The sequence below is a fragment of the Schistocerca nitens genome, chromosome 1 (genome assembly GCF_023898315.1).
Source record: "Schistocerca nitens isolate TAMUIC-IGC-003100 chromosome 1, iqSchNite1.1, whole genome shotgun sequence".
Lineage (NCBI taxonomy): Eukaryota > Metazoa > Arthropoda > Insecta > Orthoptera > Acrididae > Schistocerca > Schistocerca nitens.
Window position 1 is genome coordinate 253,744,402 of NC_064614.1, and position 18,786 is coordinate 253,763,187.

At 38.5% G+C, this 18,786-nt stretch overlaps 2 protein-coding genes across 3 annotated transcripts in view; both read right to left on the reverse strand.

Moving 5' to 3' along the window:
- The window catches only part of LOC126247391 (parathyroid hormone/parathyroid hormone-related peptide receptor-like), a 931,061-nt gene that overhangs the window by 669,441 nt on the left and 242,834 nt on the right, over positions 1–18,786 (reverse strand). The window lies entirely within an intron of this gene.
- The window catches only part of LOC126247365 (parathyroid hormone/parathyroid hormone-related peptide receptor-like), a 289,419-nt gene that overhangs the window by 203,278 nt on the left and 67,355 nt on the right, over positions 1–18,786 (reverse strand). For both annotated transcript variants that reach the window (XM_049948473.1, XM_049948474.1), the window contains exon 3: positions 11,529–11,635. In XM_049948473.1, coding sequence (XP_049804430.1) covers positions 11,529–11,635 — 107 coding nt within the window. The remainder of the gene's footprint in view (positions 1–11,528; positions 11,636–18,786) is intronic.

The following is an 18,786-nucleotide window of genomic DNA, read 5'->3' on the forward strand; positions in this document are numbered from 1 at the left end:
CTGTTGACTGATAATGAAGATCGGTCTGTTGCAAAAGAGGAATGGATTTTGGATATGTGTATTTGCAGTTTTTATGTAAATGAAGATTCGAAAGCTCCAATTACTTGACGAAATAAGATCAGAGAACTGCCCAACAAAGTCATATCAACAGTGATGAGTATTTCATATGATATCAACAATGACAGACTGAATGAATTGAAGGAGGACTTGACAAGTATGACGAAGAACATCAACAAAGATAAGTACAAACTACTTGTGAAATTAATAAGTTTGGTGGACTCGTGTGATTGCTAGGAAAATGAATAGAGATGAGGATAGTTATGTAGATGTGAAAGCTGTAGGACACAGCCTAGACATGTTTGAACCAAGTGAAAGTGTAGTTAGCAAAGAGACAGTGACAACTGATATTTTGTAGTTGATTTTAATAAAATTAGAGGAAATGAAGACAGACAACAATAGCAAATTTAGTGCATTTAATGATCAGTTAACTGAAAAATTTACTTCACTTCAAGGACAATTAAATAAACTGAAAACTGAAAACAATGACAAAATGGCAAGGTACAATATCAAATAGACCAACTTAGCAATCAGGTTTCAGAGCTAAAAAATTGGTTGTCAGATGGATTAAAAAGTGTGAATGAAAAGTTAGTGTATTAGAAAATAAATTTATTGTTTTGGTAAATGAGATAGTTGCACAATCTTTGCAACAGGAGAAGAATGTTAATGATATCAGAGTTCAACAGAAGATCATAGAGGAAGAAATGGAACAGAACTTTAGTAGTTTAGGTCAAAATATTTTTAATGTTGAAAACAGTATGCTAAATAATGTAAATGTTCTAGAGCAAAAAATTTCAGTAGTTCAGGAAAATTTCATTAACAATAATCTTTATTCAAACAATGGTATTGTGTGGTCCAACATTCCAACCAAACGTTTTCCATCAAACAGTTTACATACAGTGGATTTTCTACACCACTGTAGACATAGTTTTGTGTCAGGCATGAGTGACAACCAAAAGATTAAATTTGTTAAAAGATGTCTTGAAGGTGAAGCTCTGTCTCGGGTAAATCTAAATTTAAGTCAGTGGGAAACATACCAGAGTTTAGAGAAAAGTATTTTAAATAAATTGGCTGGATAGGGCAGCAGAAAGAAACATGTACCATAACAATCGAAATGATAGAGATCACAATGGTAGCAACTACAGAAACAGAGATAATGGTAATTTCAGTCAGGGTCAAAATGGTAATAGAGACAGAAATTTTTAACCTCAGTAGAACAGGAATAATAGGGATAACCATGGCAATATCATAGGAGAAACAATCATAGAGGCAACTATTTGGGAAACAGTGGTTTGCCTCAATGAAGGTCCATGGTGTTGGGGTGAGGAAACACGCAAGTACAGGCCTCCCAATTTACACATACATTTAGACAATAATAATAGAATTAACAATGTGGCACAGGTGTCTGAAGCTGAACGGAAGGAACATCAGATTTCTCATTTTGTTTTGATCAAAAGTTTTGGAATACTATGCTTAATTATAATGATGTAGATACTAATCACAAACCAGAATGTCAGAGTAATGAGAATTTTTATGTAGCGTGTTCTAATGATTTCTTCTCTTGGTCAGAAAACAGTGTTATTGATGCATGTAAGATGGGTAATAACTGTATTGGATATGTATTAGGTGGTATTTTTGATGTAGGCATAAATGAGAGCTGTGAATTGACGGAGGCTGATAAGTCTGAGACTGATAGTTTATTGCAAATGAATGTAAGTGAAGTGTGTGACTTTGATAGTGATACGAATTGTGTTGTTAATGATGTTATTGGTGAAGTAATTTTGGAAGAAGATGATGATGGCAATGAGGATGATGATGAGTGTCAGGTATTTGTGGAGTTTATGAATACTGAAGTTTCAGAGTTATTTGTGAATACAGGTAAGGTAAGTGATGTTTGTGATGATGTAAGTGAGAGTCATGGAATACTAGTCCAGTCAAAGCAGTTTTTCATTAATGTCATCCAGACTAATGATCCAAAATGTAAGCTCAGAGAATAAAGGTGATTTAAAAAAAAATGTTTGTGATTATATTGATGATAACATAGATAAATTTGCATTCTGGAATAAATTAGCCTTGGTTAGTCAAAATCTGTACCAAAATTGGTGGAATGAAGTGAAAGAAGATCTAAGTAGACGTGTAATTTTGACAGTAATGTTTTTTTTTTTTGTTCCTTCTGTAATAAGTAATGTCAGTTGTGCTATGGAACCCATTCAGTGTGTTCAATCATTACCTGATAGCAAGTGTAGCCAAAGTAATGCTATGATACCAGTAATGTTGATAAAACCCAGCAAAACAGTGCTGATGTAGCATTTATGAAACTGAAAGTGATCTTTTACAAGAAGTGTCTAACAACAGTGATGATAATTCAGATGTTGGATGTCCATACATTAAGAGTAAGATTGATCAGTGGGAAGGGAACTGTTTGATTGATACAGGTAGTCTGATTCGTGGTATATCTGAATAATTTAGAGGCAAAATCCAGTATAGTAAGAATTTTGTGGGAATGCCCATTGTCGGTGTAAAGATAAGAGGGGCCAGTGGTAAGCAAAGTAAGTATGTAAGATGTCAAGTACTGGCAACATTTAGTATAGAGGACAAGAGACATGAACATGAATGCATAGTAATACCTAGTCTAGAAGAAAATATTCACTGTGTTTGTAGATTTTTTTAGACTATGTAACTGTGTTTTGTTTTTCATGAATGTAGTATGTAAGATCATGTAATTTTAAAGTTCTGTCTTATATACTGACTGATGGAGATGATGAAAAAACAGGGGGGCAGGAGAAAGCAGAGACATGATGGTAAAAGTAGATTTTGTAAGTTTGAAGTAGGAGATTTTGTGTTGGTGAAAGCCAAAGAGAATTCTAAAGTACTGACATCTGAGATAAAGAAATTTTTTGACATTTATATTGGACCATTCGAAGTTCTTGAAATCCACATTCTAAAGCATACAGACTCATGTATCCAAAATCTAAGAAGTTGTTTGGATTAGGCACTGAACTGAAAGCCTATAGATATGATCCATAGGTATCTAATCTTTCTTTGTTTGTACCTTTTCCATTGCCATGGGTTTAGTATGTAAGATCATGTATTTTCTAGAGTTCTATCTTATCCACTTACTTAGTTTAAATCTCTCTGTATATGTATAAGACTATGTAACTGTGTTTTGTTTTGTGGAACTTAGTATGTGAGTTTTGAAGTTCTGTATTGACTGGATTAAAATCTGTGATACACTATGTAATTATGTTCTGTAATGGATTTGTGCTGTAGAATTTAATGTATAGATACCATGAGACTGTATGAGTAGAGCTTTTTACAGTTCTGAAATGGAACAATATTCATAACTTGTACTGCAAAAATTAGGAATAGTATCTGAGCATATCTGTGTGCATTACCTTATTAGTCCATTTTTTTATTGCATTTAACTCTGATTATTAATCTTTCATATGTGAACACTTTTTAATCTCACCTGACATAAATGCCATATAACTGACTATGTAAAATGCAGCTGGAGAGCATACCTCGTGTGATGTTAAGAAGGTATTTAATAACATATTTAGTACTCAAAACAATGTTTCAGGATTTGATGTGAATGCTAGACAGGAAGTTACCTATCCATTTGAGAGTGTAATGATAACTCTAAGGAGGAAGCTGAAAGATGGGGGCAGATACACTCTCCACATTGCTGTATGGCTGTGCCCTGCTGGACCAGTCATTTTGCAAGACATTGTATGTGCTGGGTAACATACTGGAGCATCTGTCGACTGGAATGTGTGTTGTGTCTGATATTTGTGAATTATTAACCAAGACTGTTAAAGACACTGTTATTCAGCATAAATGCATGTTTTTTTAATTTTTTATTTCATTGTTTTTATTGGGGGACGACTCTCCAATCATTATGAAACTTTAAATCAGTATGTATTTTTTTTCCATTTGTAAATGAATTTTCTAGGTTTCCAAAGTTCAAGTATAGGTCCGGCACACAGTTTTAATCTGCCAGGAAGTTTTGAATCTTCTAGGTCTTTGTGTATGTAGGTCAGTGTGGAAGACATTTACTAGTATGGACAATATAATAAGATGTATATATGTCTGCTTTCATACTTGGATTTTGGTTGTTAAGCTACTGGATTGTGTCATCATTCAAAGCTAATTTGTGAGTATGTTTACCTGAATCTATCCTGAGAATTGCAGTATTGTATCTGATTGGATTTTGAGTTTTGGACAGACTCATCCTTAGCTCTGTTCATGATTGTTTGCACGTGTACTCAAGGAGAGTGTACAACCACTGACTGAAGCTAGATGCTTCTCACAGTTACTCTTTGCATATAGTTTAACTCATTAATATGATTATGAACTTTATTCATTTTGTTGTGTTGAACTTTTTTTCCTGGTTTGTACCCTGTGTGGTTTGGATTTCTTGGGTTGGTCCCCACATCGTAAACTCAGGCTCTAATATTTTTCCATTATTTTGTTTTTCCATGAGTCAATACATCCATAAATACTATGATTTATATGGCTGATTGATTACTACTCATGACTGAGTATATTCTTCTGGTCTGTACCCGTCGTTATGAGTTTTTTGAGTTGACTTACTCGTCATACACTTATGTTCTGAAATGTTTTCTCTTATCTTTTGAAGATATTGAATGTTTCATCGTATAGATCTTAACTCAAAACTTATAAATTCTAGTAATTTACATTGTCTTTGTTTTTCTACAGTTTGGTGGTGCTGTAGTTTTTACATTCTATAATTTTTCTTGTAACAGTATGTTCCACAGATCTGAAAATCTGAATACCATATCCTGATATATGTATAGATTATGAGTCTTATAGTAAATATTCTAAGTTCTCCATTACATGTTATGTATCAGATACCTCTATACATCTATCTGCTGTCCTGGGCACCATTTTGTACAATGTTCGGTAAACCTTATAGTCTGTCATAAAATATTGCAAACATTTGGTTTCCAAATTTTGTGAGAGGGATATTATAATGAGTCACCTTCCTCTAACATTACCTTCTTTTTTTTTTAATAGAGATAATCTCTACCATGTATACCATCGATTCTATCATAGGTTAAAATTATCTCAGCTAAAGGAATTCATATGTTTTTGTATACAGTATATTACATTTCAGGCTAAAATGTATAAAAAGAAATTAATGTGTTACAATCAATATGTACTAACAGTTAAAATTACTCTTCTTTTAAAAATAATTGAAATTACAAAATTTCTGGCAAACTTAAAATTCATATTATTAATTGTACAATCTGACAATAATTATTAAACTTATTTCTAGATTGATTTACAAAATAATGATATATTTTAGGGAATATTCTTCTTTGGTAAAGAAAGTCTGTAAACTCTTTTGCTTTGTAAACTCTTTGGAAATTGTGAGTACTGCAGAATGTAAGTAGTGGTGGGCATGTCTCTGATGGAAGTAGACATTTTCTAAGTTTGTCACCAAATATGTACTTGTTGGTTTTTCCTGAATGTGGAAAATGTAAAAAAGAGTGAAATGTTGAAAGATGTGACAAAGAATGAAATTCAAGAATAATACAGACAAATCTTCATCAGTTATTTAGTCATCAAGAACCTAAGGAATCGAAATTTCAGCTGCAAGAATGTACTTCTAGACAAGACTTTGAGCCATTAACAACAAAAGCAAGATAATGAAGATGAGTAGAAAGTTATTTATTTTGTATATCTTACACCTCTCAAAGCTTTTGAAAATAGTGAAGATACTAAGACAATGTATTTAATTGTGATGTGGGAGGGTAAGAGTACAACATGTATTATTTACCCTTTTGAAGATTTTAAGAACATTAGTATTGAAAGGTATGTATATATCATTTGCTAATCAGCACTATATTAATTAGGTACTTTCTGCTTTAGGACAGTTATAATTATGATTTTGCTACCTTTTTTAGGTCAGCAGTTTGTTAGCTGAAGATGTGACCATAACGTCATGAAAGTAGTTGTTAATAAATCATTTTGATGCAGCTGTTGTGGTTTTCACTATTTGAAATTCTTAATCACAGCTGTGGTTGCCCTTCATACCAAGTTATTTGTAACTTGCCAAGTGTGGAAAATATGTCACTGCAGTGTCTCCCAGTGGAGCTGTCCTCGCAGTATATTTCTTGTCAGTGGCAGTGCATACTGAGTCTCGCTGAAGCTGTGTTGGGCCTCATAGATGTCTTGTGGGACTGAGCCCACAGCAGACCTGACTATAGTGTCTGCTACAGTCCCAGTAAAGGTGCTCAATTGACAGTAGGGTGACACAGTGCCCCAAACTCCATACTGGAGAATTGGTGGCTACAACTGGTTACATCAGGCCTGTGTGGTGCAGAGCTTGGTGAGAGCTCATTTCAAGCCCTGAGACATGGGTGGCAGGACACAAGGATCCCAAGAGCATGTGATGTCAGGCAACAGTCAAGAGTACAACGGATGGTGCTGATGTTAGCAGCTGCATCATACATATATCACTATCTTTGTGACTGCACCTGACATGGAGTCAGCATCATAACATAGCTCAGCTGTGCCAGAATGGCTGGCTAGCCCCAGGGACTTAAAGACTCATGTCAGGAGGCCAATTATGTGCAAGAGGTTGCGCTGCTGCATTCTTCCATGATATGGAAGTTTCTTGAGGACATGATCATTGTATCACGAAAGTATATCAGAGCACAAAAATGACTTGATACTGAGGGTGCTGTGTCAGTATGGGTCTTTGACTGTGGTGGTCAGTGCCCTGAATATGGAGCTGTGGCTGCAACACTTTTTGATTCATTACATTTACCTCACTCAGCCACAGGTATGTTATATTAATGTAGGGAAACTCACATTAACTTAAAAGATCATGAGAGCCAATTGGATATGATCATCTGTGAAATATGGTTACAGTAATCTTTAATTGGAAAAGTGGTCAAGTAGTGTATTATATTATCCCTCCATCTGTCTAAGCACCATTTGGTAGCAGCAGCAACAAAAATCTCATATGTCGTACTGATGAAAGCTTATACTTGCAAAAGTGATTAAGCTTGATGACACCAATTTCATTCTGATGTGTTTTATGTTTACTGTGATATCATTCAGGGGTGTACCAGGAAAATGATATTACTTTGGCATCATTTTTGACTACAGATGCCACTTTGCACTGGTGTGTGGCATAATGTGTAGAAAAAATTAATAATACATTAACAGTAGAGACTTAAAAAGTTCTGTCAAATAACATCAAATTAATTTTAGAGATAAAACATCACTCTCATTCTTCTAAATGTACTATGATGAAAGAAAGTGCATCCCTGCATTGACAGTAGACTGAGTACATAAAACGGAGTGACAAACGGCTTATTTTCAGGGTGAAACCAAACCTCAAGGTAAGTAATAGTAGATGTATGTAGTTGTGGCACCAGCAGTGTGTTTGTTTTCCTCTGAGACACTGAAGAATAGATCAGAAAAATACTAAAGATCCACAAAACTACCATCCATTATCCTTGACATTGGCTTGTTGTAGAATCTTAGAACATATTCTGAGTTCAAAAATAATGAAGTATCTCGAACAGAATGACCTTCTCCATGCCCACCAGCAAAGTTTCCAAAAACATCAATCATGCAAAACCCAACTTACACTTTTCTCACATGACATACCGAAAGCTTTAGATCAAGGCAGTCAGGTAGATACAGTATTTCTCGATTTCCAAAAAGCATCTGACTCAGTACCACACCTATACTTATTGTCAAAAGTATGATCATATGGACTTCCAAGTGAAATTTGCAACTGGACTGATAACTTTTTGGTACACAGTATGTTCTCTTGGATGGAGAGTCATTGTCAGATATGGAAGTAACTTGTTTGTGAGACCGCCCGGCTCACGCAGTCTAACATGCTGCATCCCAAGCAGGAAGGCATGCCGGTCCCCAGCACAAATCCACCTGGTGGATTAGTGTCATGGTTTGGTGTGCTGGCCAGCCTGTGGATGGTTTTTAAGGTGGTTTTCCATCTGCCTTGGTGAATGTGAGCTGGTTCCCCTTATTCCGCCTCAGTTACATTATGTCAATGATTGCTGCGCAGACACTGTCTCCGTGTACGCACGTCTAGGTGGGTGGGCTGCAGTGGCCTGTTGTGGGGTTGTGAACCAGTGAGGGCTACAGTGGGATGAAGCCCCTCCATTGTTTTTAGGTCCCCAGTTCAATACAAACAATACACAATACACAACTGTTTTGTGGGAATTTCAATGTAGATTTTCTGAAAAAGTCTCGCAGAAAGATTGACTGTGAAGTATTACTTGGTTCCAGAATGAGATTTTCACTCTGCAGCAGAGTGTGCGCTGATATGAAACTTCCTGGCAGATTAAAACTGTGTGCCTGACCGAGACTCGAAATCGGGACCTTTGCCTTTCGCGGGCAAGTGCTCTACCATCTTATTACTTGGTTCTTTCAATTTGACGTCAGTTACTGATTTTCCTATATGGATGGTAGATGAAAGCAGCACACTGATAGATAATGTTTTTGTAGACCAAGATAGGTCCAAACAAATAAAAACTTCTCCTGTTATGAATGGTCTCTCTGATGATGATGCACAGCTGGTTACAGTACATAACATAGCTCCATAAAATATTGCAAAACAGTCCTGCAGAATAGTAGTTCTGGGCAATCGTGAGCCACAAGAAGAGGACACAGTAACATCATGTGTTGAGATGGACAGTGAACCCTTAGCTAACTTGCCTACCCAAACCTCCCCCATACCGGTAGAGTGATCATGATACTGACAAGTACACTTCTGGTCCTACATATGGATTAAAGTGGGGAGGGATACTATATCTCTGTCATTTGACAGCTAGGTTAATATGCTGCAATTTCTGCCAGGAGGGACTCCTCCAGCAGTTGGTAAGAGATGCCAGCAGAATATCACAGGGGACCTGGTTGCTTTGATGTCAATCTGAAGATAAGACCTTATTACTGAGCCACTGTAAGACGCTTCAGATTATGTTGTACTAAATTCTCTACCATTCTCACACAAAACTATGTGACCCAGTGGACTGGAATTGTGAACTATCATGTGATTGCAGTGTATCCATATTTTTCATTTAATTGAGAGTGTGTTACACAAAAGGGGTGTAGCAATATTTCTTTGATTTCAAAAGCTATATTTACATCTATGTCCATGTTCTTAAAACCACTGTAAGGAATGCAGCAGAGAGTAATTCTCATTGTAATTAATATCAAGATTTCTTCCCTTTCCACCCACATATGGAGTGCAGATAAAATGACAGCTTTATTGTCTCAGTGTGCACTGTATTTAATCTGACCTTGAGTTCTCGGCCTGTAAAAGAGTGATAATAAGGGACTGAAACATATCCCTAAATTGTTCACTTAATATTTTTTCTTGAAATTTTGTATGTAGGTTTTCACAGGATATTTGATACCTTCAAGGGCCTGCCAGTTTAGTTTTTGACAGCACTTCCATTATGCTCTTCTGTGAGAGAAACAAACCTGTAACCATTTGTACTGCCCTTCCTGTAAAAGTTCAGTATCCCTAGTTAGTCAAAAAAATGGTTCAAATGGCTCTGAGCACTATGGAACTTAACTTCTGACGTCATCAGTCCCCTAGAACTTAGAACTACTTAAACCTAACTAACCTAAGGACATCACACACATCCATGCCCGAGGCAGGATTCAAAGCTGCGACCGTGGAGGTCTCGCGGTTCCAGACTGTAGCGCCTAGGACCGCTCGGCCACTCCGGCCGGCCCTAGTTAGTCATATCTAGTATGGGTCCACTGCACTTGCATAATATACTGGGATGTTTCAGACAGTATTTTGTAGGTGTTCACCTTTCTGATTGCATTTTCTCAGTGTCCTACCTATGAACTGAAGACTACTACCTGCTTTACCAACAAGTGAGTCTATGTGATCATTCCATTCAGTACCTCCACACTGATTACACCAATGAGTTGACCCATTCTGGGTGTGACTCTATTTTTTAGTCATACAAGGCTACCTTTCTGTGGTTTTTGAAACACACAAATTTAAATTTCTGAATACTTAAAGGAAGCTACCAATCTTCACATTGCTTTTAGATATTAAGATCAGACTGAATATTTGTGCACATGTTTCCAGACTACTCATTATGGATAACAGTATCATCTGTGAAATGTCTGAGGTTTCTATTAATATCATCAACCTACTCATTGCTGTACAACATGTACATCTAGAGTCTCAGCACACTTCCCTAGGCAATGCCTGCAGTTACTGCTACATCTATCAGTGGCTCTCTATCCAAATTAACATACTGCATCCTTCCTATAAAAAATCTGCAATCCTGTCACAAACCTCATTTTTGATACTCTCAAATTATAAAACATCAGTCAACAAATGTCAGTGTGGTATTGAGTCAAATTCTTTTCAGAATTCAAAAAGATATTAAAAGCAAAGAGAAGATTGGGGGGGGGGGGGGGGGGGTGAATGTGAAAATATGTTTGAGAGCAAGCTTCCCATCTCCAGAGTTTCGGGAAACTAGTGCTGAGTGAGAGGGTCCAATAGGCTCATACAGTATATCAGATACTTCGGTCTCTTGAGTCATGATGAAGTCTGCTCAGCTACTGAGAACTGGTTGTCCTTAAGACAGTCAATTCTTCTGTGCCCACTGTACCACTTCATGGTAGTCTTTCTTATTTAAGAAGCCTTCTGGTGATCTCATGCATGGTTTCGCATGTTGCTCTTTATTTGATACTGTAGGATTTACTAGTAATGCAACTAGAGTGAGTGGTAGGGGCAAGTGCATGTGACTGATTTTAGAGTGGGATTAGTTGCAGAGTAGGAACATTGTGGTAAGGATAATGGATGAGAAATGCTGAGACTGTTACATGGTTTTATTAGGATGTTCCAAGGGTTAGGAGGATGATGGAAAGCTGTGGTGGAGAGTGTGTTATGGATATAAGGAGGAAATGATCCCATATCAGAGTGTGACTTGAGAAAGTCATTGGTTTGCTGGAGTAATTTTGGAATAATTTATTGATACAAGCAAGCACAAGTCTTGTTTGAATGTATGTTTCTATTTTGGAAGAAAGACTTTTTTTGTCTGAAAGCTTAAATGTTTAGACGTCTTTTTATTGTACCTTTCTGTGTATCAGTGCCTCCTGTATGTGAGTAGAAATACATCCTTCTGATATTGTTGTTAAATTTAATGTATTGCAATATTAAATCAGGATTTCCTTGCTCAACATAATGACACTGTATGAAAAAGCAGTATTTCAATAAAAACATGTAGTTACAGTAACAAACTCATATGAAAATTTACACTAGGAAGAGAGTAAAAAGGTCAATAACATTTTGTGAAACATGATAAGCAAGCTGATAGCATTTAAAAAATAAAAGGTTTTACCCCAATGCCAGTGAAATACTGTTAATTTCATTGTGTGATTAAGTGTTAAGCTTAGGCAGCAAGAGATATTTGACAAAATATGATCATTACCATAGGATCAAAACCTAGAAAGTAGTCTGCACATGGTAGAATCTGGTATTGTCCAGGTTCTGTCTCTGGCCAGCATGAAATTGTATCCCATACTGGTTCACATGTTCCTGGGACAAAAGGTAAAGAAAGGTAGCAGTATTGTTGCTCTTGATAACTATCTACAGTAATTTACAGATATATAAGTGAAAATAACATTAAAGAATGATTTATGAAACTTAATCAGGAATATCATCTATTTACTACTGAATTATTACAATACAAGAAAGTAAGGTAACTCAGCATGCTGTGACCTCAGAAATGATGATAAATAGAGCACGATTTATCAAACTAAACATATATCAGAGCAGATAACTGCAAGCTATTTGCATGATTGTATGTGATACAGAAATAACCTTTCGTTTCATGGCATTAATTGTTTATCTTATACATGTAGCCAAAAGGTAAACAGTAAAGACAAAATTGATGTGAATGACAAGGCCTTCAGGACTGCACTGGGCATTATGGCAGTGTTGTCAGTGAAAAAGAAGGTTGATTCCACATGGGAATCTTTATTCATGTTCCATGAAGACCCGAAATAACTGTTAAAAAAGTGATGACCTAATAGGGCCTATTATTTGTAAAAGATTCCTGATGATGCAATAGCATTTTCTAGTCAATATCTCTGCAAATGTTTACAATAAATTCAGTCATACTTGCATGACTTGTTGGAATTTAAAGGTATACTTTCTTTCTTTCTTAAGCAACTCCAGCTGAAGTAAATCTGGAGATACAAGATCTGGTGATACAGTAGTTCCACTTCTTTTCCTACAATTGTACTCTTTAATTGGTCACAAACGTTTTGGGTTTAATTGTGTATTCCAAAGCCTGTTATGCCTTGTTTAAATACAAGGGATGGTCATAAAGTTTTAATTATCATGTAAATTAATTTAAACAGTCTTGAGTGTAGTGTCGGATATCATAGTCTTTATCTCATGATATTTTGGTGATGTGACTCATTGCCTTCGTCAGGTGCTACCTGAAACAGGGAGCACCTGGCGCATGCAGTAAGTCTCATCACTGAAATAACATGAAAGGAAGGTTATGATATAACTTTAGTACACACAACAAATCACTAATCTCACATTTGGGAGGACAGTGGTTCAATTGCCTGTCTGGCCATCCAGATCCAGGTAGGTTTTCTATGATTTCCCTAAATTGTTCCAGACAAATGCCAGGATGGTTCCTTTGAAATGGGCAAGGCTGATTTACTTCATCATCCTTCTGTAACCTGAGCTTCTGCTATGTCGTTAAAGACCTCACTGTTGATGAGATGTTAAATTCTAACCCTTCTCCTATATCAAGAACATCAGAAAGCCTGAAGAATTGCAATTAATTTTTCTGCGTTTTTGCATGTATATGTTTGTGGTGCTGATAAACATTGAATTTCCTGCACCACAGCATGGCACTACAGGAGCGAAAATAAAATAGTGCAACTCCCTGATAAAGTGAAATATAGTGTAGCTATTTCTTTCTAACATTTGAAGGGACACAATACTGCAATAACATATGATGAGTTCATGGATGGGTACAGCAACAATAAATCATCTTATGACACGGTGGTTAGGTGGTGCATATACTTCCAGTGGTGCCAGAAAAATCTCAGTGATGAAGAATGAAGTGCAGACCATATCTTTGTGAAGAATTCAGAATCACATGGGAAATGGGTGCCCAGAAATTTCAAAGAGCAGCACATCACAACTGAGTTGATAGTGAAAAAAAGTGAAAATCAGTTTTCAATATATCGCATGACATACTGAACATGACAAAAGTAGATATCTGCTAGGTATTCAAGACTGCTCACACCCACTCAAAAAGTCCACTGAATAAAGGAAGAGAAGAAATGCTGTACCTGTGCCATGGCAACCCACACACAGGCACACACACACACACACACACACACACACACACACACACACATACCCACACACACATACCCACACACACATACCCACACACACATACAAACACACACACACACACACACACACAAAAGAAAAAAGGAAACACAATACACAAATAAAAAAAATTGGCAAGGTGATGCTGAGTGTTTTCTGGGACTGCAATGGTGTACAGCAAACAGATTATGAGAGATTATGTTTGTAAGGGGAAACCTTCACAAGAGCATACTGCTGAAATTTCCTTATGAGCTGTGATGATGAAGAGTCATGGGTGGATGTCAAAGAGTATATTTTTGGTATGTAGTAATGCTACAGCTCACTCTACACAGGAAGGAGTCACACTTCATGCTTCTTTGTGCTATCAAATTTTGCCTCAGCTGCTTCACTCTCACCATATTCTCCTGATATGACACCCAGTGGCTTCTTTCCCTTTCATCATGTGAAGAAACCATTTATGGCAGGCACTTACAGCAAGATAATAAGATGATTTTTAAGGTCATGTATTTCATGAATATTGAAAATGCAGACTTCCACAGCCAAGGTCTCCACCAAATCATCCACTGTGGGGAAAATGTAATCCATTGATGGGTGAATATGAATAGAGCTGACACCATCCACAAGTTTCATGATTGCACCCAGATTTCTTTTAGGTGATAATTATAACTATCAATCATAAGATTTTTTAAAATTATCTTCAGGAATCTTACTTCTCATTTTATAAATAAATGTAATCTGTTTTATAGTACACATGGTATTACCATCAGTGTTGTGAGGACTTTCTTGTTCATAGCTACTTCATTTATGATTCTTTACTTGGCAAGTGATTCAAACATTGTTCTTTTTTCAAGTCACACAAGTGTCATTATGAGAGACATGTAACATAATGTGAATGTTATAGTGAGTATGGAAGTGAATAAGATAAGCTCATGGCTTGCAGAAAACATATTAACATTTAACAGCAACAAAGTGCAGAGCATACAGTTTCTGACAGAACTCTTGTAGAAGTGAACTTTTACTCTCAGAAAGAGCTCAAATAATAATTCAGTTCTTTGTACCAAAAATAAATGAAAAACTCTCTTCACAGAATGACATTACGATCTTGTATAGAAACTTAATGCTGCTATCTATACAACTAGCATAATTTCCTCTGCATCTGACACTGAAACTTGTTACTTTGCATATTTTCACTGTATCAAATCATTAAGCCCTGTACTCTGAAAATTTACAAAGAATATTCTTACATCAGAAAATGTCTCTCAGTACAATGTGCAGTGTGTTTGGGTGTTTCTGTCAGCCCTGTACAAATGGGATTTATGGTTAATAACGCAAACTGATTCAAAAGGAAATGGCACGATGAAAATTAGATAGAAAATGAACAGCAGCTTGACAAACTTTCTTGCAGCAATGTGTACTTTATGCTGCAGTTTTCATTTTCAATAATCTTCCAGGGAAAGAAATTAAAATACAAAAATTTAAAATATCAAACATTGACTTGCATCTCACTGTAACATTGGGGTTACAGAAGACCTAATATTGTGTCAGAAATCCTTTTTCCCAGCATAGTGCAGCAACTTGGCATGACATGACATGGGAGAGTGCTTAGAAAATGTAGTCCATCAACAAAGGAGGTGGCTTACAAAACACTTGTTTGACCTATACTTGAGTATTGCTCATCAGTGTGGGATCCATACCAGATCGGGTTGACGGAGGAGATAGAGAAGATCCAAAGAAGAGCGGCGCGTTTCGTCACAGGGTTATTTGGTAACCGTGATAGCGTTACGGAGATGTTTAGCAAACTCAAGTGGCAGACTCTGCAAGAGAGGCGCTCTGCATCTCGGTGTAGCTTGCTCGCCAGGTTTCGAGAGCGTTTTCTGGATGAGGTATTGAATATATTGCTTCCCCCTACTTATACCTCCCGAGGAGATCACGAATGTAAAATTAGAGAGATTAGAGCGCGCACGGAGGCTTTCAGACAGTCGTTCTTCCCGCGAACCATACGCGACTGGAACAGGAAAGGGAGGTAATGACAGTGGCACGTAAAGCGCCCTCCGCCACACACCGTTGTGTGGCTTGTGGAGTATAAATGTAGATGTAGATGTAGACATGGATTCAAGATGTCACTGGAAGTCCCCTGCAGAAATACTGAGCCACCCACAATTGCGAAAGTGTTGCTAGTGTAGGATGCTGTGCATGAACTGACATCTTGATTATGTCCTTAACATTCTGTTTGATAAAATTGATATCGGGTGATCTGGGTGGCAAAACCATTCAGTCAAATTGTATAGAATGTTCTTCATGAAGAACTGTGGCCCCCTCAGCTGACATATTTGTTTGGGAATATGATGTCCAAGAGCCGGCCGGGGTGGCCGAGCGGTTCTAGGCGCTACAGTCTGGACCTGCGCGACCGCTACGGTCGCAGGTTCGAATCCTGCCTAGGGCATGGATGTGTGTGATGTCCTTAGGTTAGTTAGGTTTAAGTAGTTCGAAGTTCTAGGGGACTGATGACCTTAGAAGTTAAGTCCCATAGTGCTCAGAGCCATTTGATGTCCAAGAATGGTTGGAGATAGTCTTCAAATAGCTGAACATAACCATTTCCTAGTCAATCAGTTCAGCTGGAAAAGAGGACCAAGTCCATTCCATGTAAACACAGTATGCACCATTATGGAGCCACCAACACCATGCACAATGTCTTCTTAATAACTTGGGTCTATAGCTTCATGGGGTCTGTGCCAACAGCTCTTACCAACTGAAATCAGGATTCGTCTGATTAGGCCACAGTTTCTAGTTGCCTATGATCCAACATAATGGCCACAAACCCTGGGAGAGGCGCTGCATCTGGTGTGCTGTTAATGACGACATCAGAACTTCCTTCCAGATCAAACATATGTATCAACCAACAGCAGTACCTCCACTTTGACAGCTGCCACCCATTACATACCAAGAAATCCCTTCCACACAGCCTGTCCACAATAGCTGTCACATCTGTAGCCAAAGATTTTCCTCCATTTCCATTTTAAATCTGATATTTGGATGGATGCTGTTGAGGTGCTCCAGAAACTCATCTAGTGCCTGTTTGCCATGTTCCCACATGATCGAAATGGAGGAAAATGGATGCCTCCCCTTGCTTGACATACTAATTAAGAAGAAGGCAGATGGTTCTCTAGGCCATGCAGTACATAGGAAGAAGACACACACAGACCCATACCTTCATGCAACAAGCTGCCACCATCCAGCACAAAGGCTAACACTACTGACCACCCTGATACATTGGGCGTGCACCATCTGCAGCCTGCCATCTGACCTGCAACACCTGAGGGAAGTCTTTCACTAAGATGGCTACAGTGAAATGCAGATCAACAGGGCGTTTTAAATTAGGAAGGAAACAGTGACAACCCCAGAAGAAGAAGAAGAAGACTCTCATCCAAAATTGCATGACTTCTGGGGTAATATAATATCAAAACCATTCTCTGTCCACCACCAAAGACGAGGGAGCTCCTAGGTTCTGCCAAAGACCGGCTGAGTCTTAACACACCAGGAATATACTGCATACCATGCAAATGTGGTAAAAAATACGTTGGACAAACACAGCACTGTATATCTAAATGCTGTGAAGAACATATCAGATGTCTGCGACTAGGTCACACAGAAAAATCGGCCATAGCAGAACACAGCATAAATGAACACACATTCAACTTTGAAAACACGAAGGTGTTCTGCCGAATATCTGGCTTCTGGGGAAGTATTATCAAAGAATCCCTAGAAATAAGGATTCATGCCAACCTGGTCAACAGGGATGCGGGATACCAATTGAGCGCAGCAAGGAAACCTGTGATTGCGGCAAACTGTCGGGAGCGCACCTGTCAATGTCCTCCGCTGCGGACGTAGACAGAATGCTTGCACCGAGATCCGATCGCGGCTGCTGAGGTGACTGCTAACCCCACGGCAGTGTGCTCATGCTCGTCCACCACAGCATCCCAAGGCCTAGTGGAGGGGTGTGACTGCGCATATACACTACTGGCCACTAAAATTGCTACACCAAGAAGAAATGCAGATAATAAACGAGTATTCATTGTACAAATATATTATACTAGAACTGACACGTGATTACATTTTCACGCAATTTGGGTGCTTAGATCCTGAGAAATCAGTACCCAGAACAACCACCTCTGGCCGTAACAACGGCCTTGATACGCCTGGGCATTGAGGCAAACAGAGCTTGGATGGCGTGTACAGGCACAGCTGCCGATGCAGCTTCAACACGATACCACAGTTCATCACGAGTAGTGACTGGCGTATTTGATGAGCCAGTTGCTTGGCCACCATTGACCAGACGTTTTCAATTGGTGAGAGATCTGGAGAATGTGCTGGGCAGGGCAGCAGTCGAATATTTTCTGTATCCAGAAAGGCCCGTACAGGACCTGCAACATGTGGTCATGCATTATCCTGCTGAAATGTAGGGTTTCGCAGGGACTGAATGAAAGGTAGAGCCATGGGTCGTAACACATCTTAAATGTAACGTCCACTGTTCAAAGTGCTGTCATTGCAAACAAGAGGTGACCGAGACATGTAACCAATGGCACCCCATACCATCACGCCGGGTGATACGCCAGTATGGCGATGACGAATACATGCTTCCAATGTGCGTTCACTGCTATGCCACCAAATATGGATGCAACCATCATGATGCTGTAAACAGAACCTGGATTCATCCGAAAAAATGACGGTTTGCCATTCGTGCACCCAGGTTCGTCGTTCAGTACATCATCGCAGGTGCTCCTGTCTGTGATGCAGCATCAAGGGTAACCACAGCCATGGTCTCCGAGCTGATAGACCATGCTGCTGCAAACGTCGTCGAACTGTTCGTGCAGATGGTTGTTGTCCTGCAAACTTCCCCATCTGTTGACTCAGGGATTGAGACGTGGCTGCACGAACCGTTACAGCCATGCGAATAAGATGCCTGTCATCTCGACTGCTAGTGATACGAGGCCGTTGGGATCCAGCACGGCGTTCCATATTATCCTCCTGAACCCACCGATTCCATATTCTGCTAACAGTCATTGGATCTCGACCAACGCGAGCAGCAATGTCGCGTTACAATAAACCGCAATCGCGATAGGCTACAATGCGAGCTTTATGAAAGTCAGAAACGTGATGGTACGCATTTCTCCTCCTTACACGAGGCATCACAACAACGTTTCACCAGGCAACGCCGGTCAACTGCTGTTTGTGTACGAGAAATCGGTTGGAAACTTTTCTCATGTCATTACGTTGTAGGTGTCGCCACCGTCGCTAACCTTGTGTGAATGCTCTGAAAAGCTAAT